The sequence below is a fragment of the Lampetra fluviatilis genome, unplaced genomic scaffold, assembly GCF_964198595.1.
Source record: "Lampetra fluviatilis unplaced genomic scaffold, kcLamFluv1.1 SCAFFOLD_308, whole genome shotgun sequence".
NCBI lineage: Eukaryota > Metazoa > Chordata > Hyperoartia > Petromyzontiformes > Petromyzontidae > Lampetra > Lampetra fluviatilis.
The window spans coordinates 97,501-106,691 of record NW_027621550.1 but is presented as its reverse complement, the minus strand read 5'-3'; the positions used below and the strand labels follow the sequence as shown (position 1 = coordinate 106,691).

The 9,191-nt window shown below is 60.4% G+C and overlaps 1 protein-coding gene and 1 long non-coding RNA gene across 2 annotated transcripts in view; both read right to left on the bottom strand.

Annotated features, from left to right (window-relative positions):
• Window positions 1-1,853: 1,853 nt before the first annotated feature.
• Window positions 1,854-7,115, bottom strand: LOC144955400 (uncharacterized). Its single transcript, XR_013641641.1, has 3 exons — window positions 7,056-7,115; window positions 4,746-4,917; window positions 1,854-1,991 (listed from the first exon to the last, which is right to left on the bottom strand). It is a non-coding gene; the product is annotated as an uncharacterized LOC144955400 (long non-coding RNA).
• A 70-nt stretch (window positions 7,116-7,185) lies between these two features.
• The window catches only part of LOC144955396 (clustered mitochondria protein homolog), a gene marked incomplete at its 3' end in the record, with an annotated part of 34,692 nt that continues 32,686 nt past the window's right edge, over window positions 7,186-9,191 (bottom strand). Inside the window, 2 exon segments of the mRNA XM_078885629.1 lie at window positions 7,186-7,585; window positions 8,628-8,755. Coding sequence (XP_078741755.1) covers window positions 7,186-7,585; window positions 8,628-8,755 — 528 coding nt within the window.

The window sequence follows — 9,191 nt, the reverse complement described above, 5'->3', positions numbered from 1 at the left end:
AGTGAGTGACTAAGTGGGGTGACTCACCTGTTCTCTACAAAGGCCTCTACTAGTTCAGGCCTCAGGCTGAACAGGCGGTGAGGCAGTGAGTGAGTGAGTGAGTGGCTGAGTGAGTGGGTGAGTGGCTGAGTGAGTGACTGAGTGAGTGGCTGAGTGAGTGGCTGAGTGGGTGACTAAGTGAGTGACTAAGTGGGTGACTCACCTGTTCTCTACAAAGGCCTCTACTAGTTCAGGCCTCAGGCTGAACAGGCGATGAGGCAGTGAGTGAGTGAGTAAGTGGGTGAGTGAGTGACTGAGTGAGTGGCTGAGTGAGTGAGTGGCTGAGTGAGTGGCTGAGTGAGTGAGTGGCTGAGTGAGTGAGTGGGTGAGTGAGTGAGTGAGTGAGTGACTGAGTGAGTGAGTGAGTGGCTGAGTGGGTGAGTGGGTGAGTGAGTGAGTGGCTGAGTGTGTGAGTGGGTGAGTGAGTGAGTGAGTGGGTGCGTGAGTGGGTGAGTGAGAGAGTGGGTGAGTGAGTAAGTAAGTGAGTGACTGAGTGACTGAGTAAGTGGGTGAGTGGGTGGATGGGCGGGTGGATGGGTGAGTAGGTGAGTGAGTGACTGAGTGTGTGAGTGGGTGGGTGGGTGAGTGAGTGGCTGAGTGGGTGACTGAGTGAATGACTAAGTGAGTGACTCACCTGTTCTCTACAAAGGCATCTACTAGTTCAGGCCTCAGGCTGAACAGGCGGTGAGGCAGTGAGTGAGTGAGTGACTGAGTGAGTGGCTGAGTGAGTGGCTGAGTGAGTGACTAAGTGAGTGGCTGAGTGACTGACTGAGTGAGTGAGTGAGTGGGTGACTCACCTGTTCTCTACAAAGGCCTCTACTAGTTCAGGCCTCAGGCTGAACAGGCGGTGAGGCAGTGAGTGAGTGAGTCAGTGACTGAGTGATTGAGTGAGTGACTGACTGACTGAGTGACTGACTGAGTGAGTGGGTGGCTGAGTGACTGAGTGGCTGAGTGGGTGACTAAGTGAGTGACTAAGTGGGTGATTCACCTGTTCTCTACAAAGGCCTCTACTAGTTCAGGCCTGAGGCTGAACAGGTGGTGAGGCAGTGAGTGAGTGAGTGGCTGAGTGACTGACTGAGTGGGTGACTAAGTGGGTGACTCACCTGTTCTCTACAAAGGCCTCTACTAGTTCAGGCCTCAGGCTGAACAGGCGGTGAGGCAGTGAGTGAGTGGCTGAGTGACTGACTGAGTGGGTGACTAAGTGGGTGACTAAGTGGGTGACTCACCTGTTCTCCACGAAGGCCTCTACTAGTTCAGGCCTCAGGCTGAACAGGCGGTGAGGCAGTGGGTGAGTGAGTGGCTGAGTGACTGACTGAGTGCTGACTGAGTGAGTTACTAAGTGACTAAGTGAGTGAGTGAGTGGGTGACTAAGTGAGTGACTAAGTGGGTGACTCACCTGTTCTCTACAAAGGCCTCTACTAGTTCAGGCCTCAGGCTGAACAGGCGGTGAGGCAGTGAGTGAGTGAGTGAGTGGCTGAGTGAGTGGGTGAGTGGCTGAGTGAGTGACTGAGTGAGTGGCTGAGTGAGTGGCTGAGTGGGTGACTAAGTGAGTGACTAAGTGGGTGACTCACCTGTTCTCTACAAAGGCCTCTACTAGTTCAGGCCTCAGGCTGAACAGGCGATGAGGCAGTGAGTGAGTGAGTAAGTGGGTGAGTGAGTGACTGAGTGAGTGGCTGAGTGAGTGAGTGGCTGAGTGAGTCGCTGAGTGAGTGAGTGGCTGAGTGAGTGAGTGGGTGAGTGAGTGAGTGACTGAGTGAGTGAGTGAGTGGCTGAGTGGGTGACTAAGTGGGTGACTAAGTGGGTGACTCACCTGTTCTCTACAAAGGCCTCTACTAGTTCAGGCCTCAGGCTGAACAGGCGGTGAGGCAGCCGCCGTGGGAAGCCGGCCTGAACACACGCCGGGGCGAGCTCCCACATCGACTCATCGACATCAACACCATCAACACCATCACCTGCAACATCAACAACATCAACAACATCAACAACATCAACATCATCATCATCAACATCAACAACATCAACAACATCAACAACATCAACAACATCATCATCATCAACAACAACATCAACATCAACAACATCAACAACATCAACAACATCAACACCATCACCTGCATCACCTGCAACATCAACAACATCATCACCTACAACATCAACACCGCCAGCCACTCACTCACCCACTCACTCACCCACTCACCCACTCACCCACCCACTCACCCACTCACCCACCCACCCACCAATCCACCCACCCACCCACCCACCAACCCACCCACCAACCAACCCACCCACCCACCAACCCACCCACCCACCAACCCACCCACCCACCCACCCACTCACCCACCCACCCACCCATCCACTCACCCACCCACCCACCCACCAATCCACCCACCCACCCACTCACCCACCCACCCACCAATCCACCCACCCACCCACCCACCCACCCACCCACTCACCCACCCACCCACCCATCCACTCACCCACCCACCCACTCACACCACTCACTCACCCACCCACCCACTCACCCACCCACCCACCCACCCACTCACTCACCCACCCACCCACCCACTCACCCACTCACTCACTCACCACCCACCCACTCACCACCCACCACCCCACCCACCCACCCACCCACCCACCCATCCACTCACCTACCCACCCACTCACCCACTCACTCACCCACTCACCCACCCACCCACCAATCCACCACCCACCCACTCACCCACCCACCCACCAATCCACCCACCCACCCACCAATCCACCCACCCACCCACCAACCCACCCACCCACCCACTCACCCACCCACCCACCCACCCATCCACTCACCCACCCACCCACTCACCCACCCACCCACTCACTCACCCACCCACCCACTCACCCACCCACCCACCCACTCACCCACCCACCACCCACCCACCCACTCACCCACCACCCACCCACCCACTCACCCACTCACTCACCCACCCACCCACTCACCCACCCACCCACCCACCCATCCACTCACCTACCCACCCACTCACCCACTCCTCACCCACCCACCGACTCACCCACCCACCCACTCACCCACTCACTCACCCACCCACCCACTAACCCACTCACCCACTCACCCACTCACCCACCCACCGACTCACCCACCCACCCACTCACCCACTCACTCACCCACCCACCCACTCACCCACCCACCCACCCACTCACCCACCCATCCACCCATCCCACTCACCTACCCACCCACTCACCCACTCACCCACCCACTCACCCACCCACCCACTCACCCACCCACCCACTCACCCACCCACCCACTCACCCACCCACCCACCCACCCACCCACCCACTCACCCACCACCCCCCACCCACCCACCCACCCACCCACACCCACCCACCCCCCACCCACCCACCACCCACCCACCCACCCACCCACCACCCACCCCCACTCACCCCCACCCACCCAACCACACCACCCACCCACCCACCCCCACTCACCCACCATCCACTCACCCACCCACCACTCACCCACTCACCCACCCACCGACTCACCCACCCCACTCCACACACCCACCCCACCCACCCACTCACCCACTCACCACCCACCGACTCACCCCACCCACCCACTCCCCCACCCCACCCTCTCCCACACCCACCCACCCCCACTCACCCACCCACCACCCACCCACCGACTCACCCACCCACCCACTCACCCACTCACTCACCCACCCACCCACTCAACCCACCCACCCACCCACTCACCCACCATCCACCCATCACTCACCTACCCACCCACTCACCCACTCACCCACCCACTCACCCACCCACCCATCACCCACCCACCCACTCACCCACCCACCCACCACCCACCCACCCACTCACCCACCCACCCACTCACCCACCCACCCACCCACTCACCCACCCACCCACCCACCCACCCACTCACCCACCCACCACCCACCCACTCACCCACCCACCCACCCACTCACCCACCCACCCACCCATCCACTCACCTACCCACCCACTCACCCACTCACCCACCCACCGACTCACCCACCCACCCACTCACCCACTCACTCACCCACCCACCCACTCACCCACCCACCCCACTAACCCACTCACCCACTCACCCACCCACTCACACACTCACCCACCCACCCACCCACTCACCACCACTCACCCACCCACCCACCACTCACCCACTCACACACTCACCCACCCACTCACCCACCCACCCACTAACCCACTCACCCACTCACACCACCCACCCACTCACCCACCCACTCACCCACCCACCCACTAACCCACTCACCCCACTCACCCACCCACTCACACACTCACCCACCCACTCACCCACACCACCCACCCACTCACCCACCCACTCACCCACCCACCCACCCACCCACCCACTCACCCACCCACCCATCCACTCACCCACCCACCCACTCACCCACCCACCCACCCCACCCACTCACCCACCCACCCACCCACTCACCCACCCACCCACTCACCCACCCACCCACCCACTCACCCACCCACTCACCCACCCACCACCCACTCACCCACCCACCCATCCACTCACCCACCCACCCACTCACCCACCCACCCACCCACCCACTCACCCACCCACCCACCCACTCACCCACCCACCCACTCACCCACCCCACCCACTCACCCACCCACCCACTCACCCACCCACTCACCCACCCACTCACCCACCCACTCACCGCTGGGGGGTGAGGGGGGGGGTGGGGGCAGGAAGTTGAGGTCACATGGGAAACAGCGTAGCAGGTCCAGGATGTAGTGGCGGCCGTCGCTACCCACAATGCCCTTCAACTCGACAGAGGTCGCGACCTCCACAGGGGTCCCTCGCTCATCCAGAACGCGGTGACGCAGAGCCTGTGACACACACAGTGACACACACACACACAGTGACACACACACACAGTGACACACACACACAGTGACACACACACACAGTGACACACACACACAGTGACACACACACGCAGTGACACACACACACAGTGACACACACACACAGTGACACACACACACAGTGACACACACACAGTGACACACACACACAGTGACACACACAGTGACACACACACAGTGACACACACACACAGTGACACACACAGTGACACACACACACAGTGACACACACACACACACAGTGACACACAAACACACAGTGACACACACACACTAACCCATTCACTCACCCACTCACTCATTCACCCACCCACTCACTTACCCACTCATTCACTCACCCACTCACTCACCCCCTCACTCACCCACTCACCCACTCACTCACTCACTCACCCACCCACTCAACCACTCACTCACCCACCCACCCACTCACCCAATCACTCACCCACCCACTCACTCAGTCATTCACTCACTCACTGACTCACTCACTCACCCACTCACCCACCCACTCACTCACACCACCCACCCACTCAACCACTCACTCACCCACCCACTCCCCCAATCACTCACCCACCCACTCACTCAGTCATTCACTCACTCACTGACTGACCCACTCACCCACTCACTCACTCACTCACCCACCCACCCACTCAACCACTCACTCACCCACCCACCCACTCACCCAATCACTCACCCACCCACTCACTCAGTCATTCACTCACTCACTGACTCACTCACTCACCCACTCACCTACTCACCCTCCCCCCACTCACTCACTCACTCAGTCACTCACCCACCCACCCACTCACTTACTCACCCACTCACTCACTCAGTCATTCACTCACTCACTCACACCACCCACTCACTCAGTCATTCACTCACTCACTCACCCTCCCACCCACCCACTAACTTACTCACCCACCCACTTCACTCACTCACCCACCCACCCACTCACCCACCCACCCACCCACTCACCACCACCCCACTCACCCACCCACTCACTCACTCAACCACTCACTCACTCACTCACCCACTCACCCACTCACCCCACCCACTCCCACCACTCACCCACCACACTCCCACCCACCCACCCACTCACCCACCCATCCACCCACTCACCCACCACCCACCCACCCACTCCCACCCACTCACCCACCACCCACCCACCCACCCACCCACCCACCCACCCACCCCCACCCACCCACCCCCTCACTCACTCCACACACCCACTCACTCACCCACCACCCACCACTCACCACCCACCCACCCACCCCCACCCACTCACCTCACTCACCCACCCACTCACTCACTCAACCCCCACTCACCACCCACTCACCCACCCACCACACACTCAGCCACCCACCCACCCACACCACTCACCCACTCACCCCACCCACCCACTCACCCACTCCACCCCCACCCACTCACCCACTCACACCCACCCACCCCACCCACCCCCTCACCCACCCCCACCACCACTCACCACCCCACCCCCCCACTCACCCTCCCCCACCCCCACCCACCCACCCACTCACTCACCCACCCACCCACCCACTCACTCAACCACCCACTCAACCACTCACTCACCCACCCCACCCACTCACTCACCCACCCACTCACCCACTCACTCACCCACCCACCCACCCACCCACTCACCCACTCACTCACCCACCCACCCACTCACTCACCCACCCACCCACTCACCCACTCACCCACCCACTCACCCACCCACCCCTCACCCACTCACCCACCCACTCACCCACCCACCCACTCACCCACTCACCCACCCACTCACCCACTCACCCACCCACTCACCCACCCACCCACTCACCCACTCACCCACCCACTCACCCCACTCACCCACCCACTCACCCACTCACCCACCCACCCCGTCACCCACCCACCCACTCACTCACCCCACCCACCCACTCACCCACCCACCCACTCACTCACCCACCCACCCACTCACCCACTCACCCACCCACTCACCCACCCACCCCACTCACCCACTCACCCACCCACTCACCCACCCACCCACTCACCCACTCACCCACCCACTCACCCACCCACTCACTCACCCACTCACTCACCCCCCCACTCACCTTCAACGCATTCGCAGGCCCTTCCAGCAACCTCACGAACTCTTCCTGTGCCCCCTCCCCCTCCAGCCCCTCCCCCTCCAGCCCCCCCACCCCCCCCAGCCCCTCCCCCCCCACCCCCCGCAGCCCCCACCACGGGTGGCCCCGAAGTCGACGGACCCGTAGGCGACGCCGTGTGCCCCGTCGCCCTCCAGGAGGCCCGGCACCAGACTCTGTGCGGTGACGCGGTGCCCTCGGTAGTCCACCACCGCCGTCGCAGGCAGGAAAGGCCCTCCCTGTAGGCCCACCGGGTGGGCGGGGCTTGAGGAGACGTGGGCGGGGCTTGGGAGGATGTGGGCGGGCTTGAGTCGTGGGTGGGGCTTGAGGAGCTGTGGGCGTGGCTTGAGGAGTTGTGGGCGGGGCTAAGTGTGGAGGGGGAGGAGTCGAGGGCGGCCCCCAGGGCTCGCACCCCCCGGAGGTCGAGGGTGGGGGCCGCGTGGGCGGCGGCGTCGCCGCCCACAGCGGAGTAGTGGCCCTGCACGTCGTGGCCCAGGCTGGGGGGGGGGAGGGGGGGGTGGTGGGGGGAGGGGGAAGGGGGGTGGGGTGGGGGAGGGGGAAGGGGGGGGGGTGGGGGAGGGGGGGGGGTGGGGGGTGGGGGAGGGGGGGGGGGTGGGGGAGGGGGGGGGGGTGGGGGGGGGAGGGGGGTGAGTGGGGGAAAGGGGGAGTGGGGGGGGGGGTGTGGGAGGGGGAGGGGGGGGGTGGGGGAGGGGGGTGGAGAGAGTGTTGCAGTGATGATGGTGTCGATGGTGATGATGGTGATGTTGGTGATGGTGGTGATGATGGTGATGATGGTGGTTGTGATGGTGATGATGGTGATGATGGTGATGGTGGTGATGATGGTGATGTTGGTGATGGTGATGATGATGGTGGTTGTGATGGTGATGATGGTGATGATGGTGATGGTGGTGATGATGGTGGTTGTGATGGTGATGATGGTGATGATGGTGATGGTGATGGTGGTGATGATGGTGGTTGTGATGGTGGTGATGGTGATGATGGTGATGGTGATGATGATGATGGTGGTGATGGTGGTGATGGTGGTGATCATCATGATCATGATGATAATGATGGTGATGGTGGTGATGATGGTGGTTGTGATGGTGATGATGGTGATGATGGTGATGGTGGTGATGATGGTGGTTGTGATGGTGGTGATGGTGATGATGGTGATGGTGATGGTGATGATGATGATGGTGGTGATGGTAATGATGATGATGATCATCATGATCATGATGATAATGATGGTGATGGTTGTGATGATGGTGATGTTGATGGTGGTGGTGATGATAGTGGTGATGATGGTTGTGATGATGGTGATGTTGATGGTGGTGGTGATGATATTGGTGATGATGGTTGTGATGATGGTGATGTTGATGGTGGTGGTGATGATAGTGGTGATGATGGTTGTGATGATGCTGATGTTGATGGTGGTGGTGATGATAGTGGTGATGATGATGTTGATGATGGTGGTGATGATGATGTTGATGATGTTGATGGTAATGATGATGATGGTGGTGATGTTGGTGATGTTAGCACCTGAAGAAGATGTTGTTCCAGATGAACATGTGTGAGCGGGGGTGCTCCCCCGGGTTGATGGCCATCACATCACCATCCACCACCATCACCGCTCCACGCGTGGCAGCAGCTACAAAGTCACTCTGCACCTACATCACCATCACCACCATCACCACCATCACCACCACCACCACCATCACCACCATCACCACCATCACCACCATCACCACCATCACCACCATCGCCATCACCGCCATCACCACCATCACCACCATCACCACCATCACCACCATCACCACCACCACCATCACCATCACCACCATCACCACCATCACCACCATCACCACCATCACCACCATCACCACCATCATCATCATCACCACCATCATCATCATCATCACCACCATCACCACCATCATCATCATCACCACCATCACCACCACCATCACCACCATCACCACCATCACCATCACCATCACCACCACCACCACCACCATCACCACCATCACCACCATCACCACCATCATCACCATCAGCACCATCATCACCATCACCACCATCATCACCATCACCCCCATCACCACC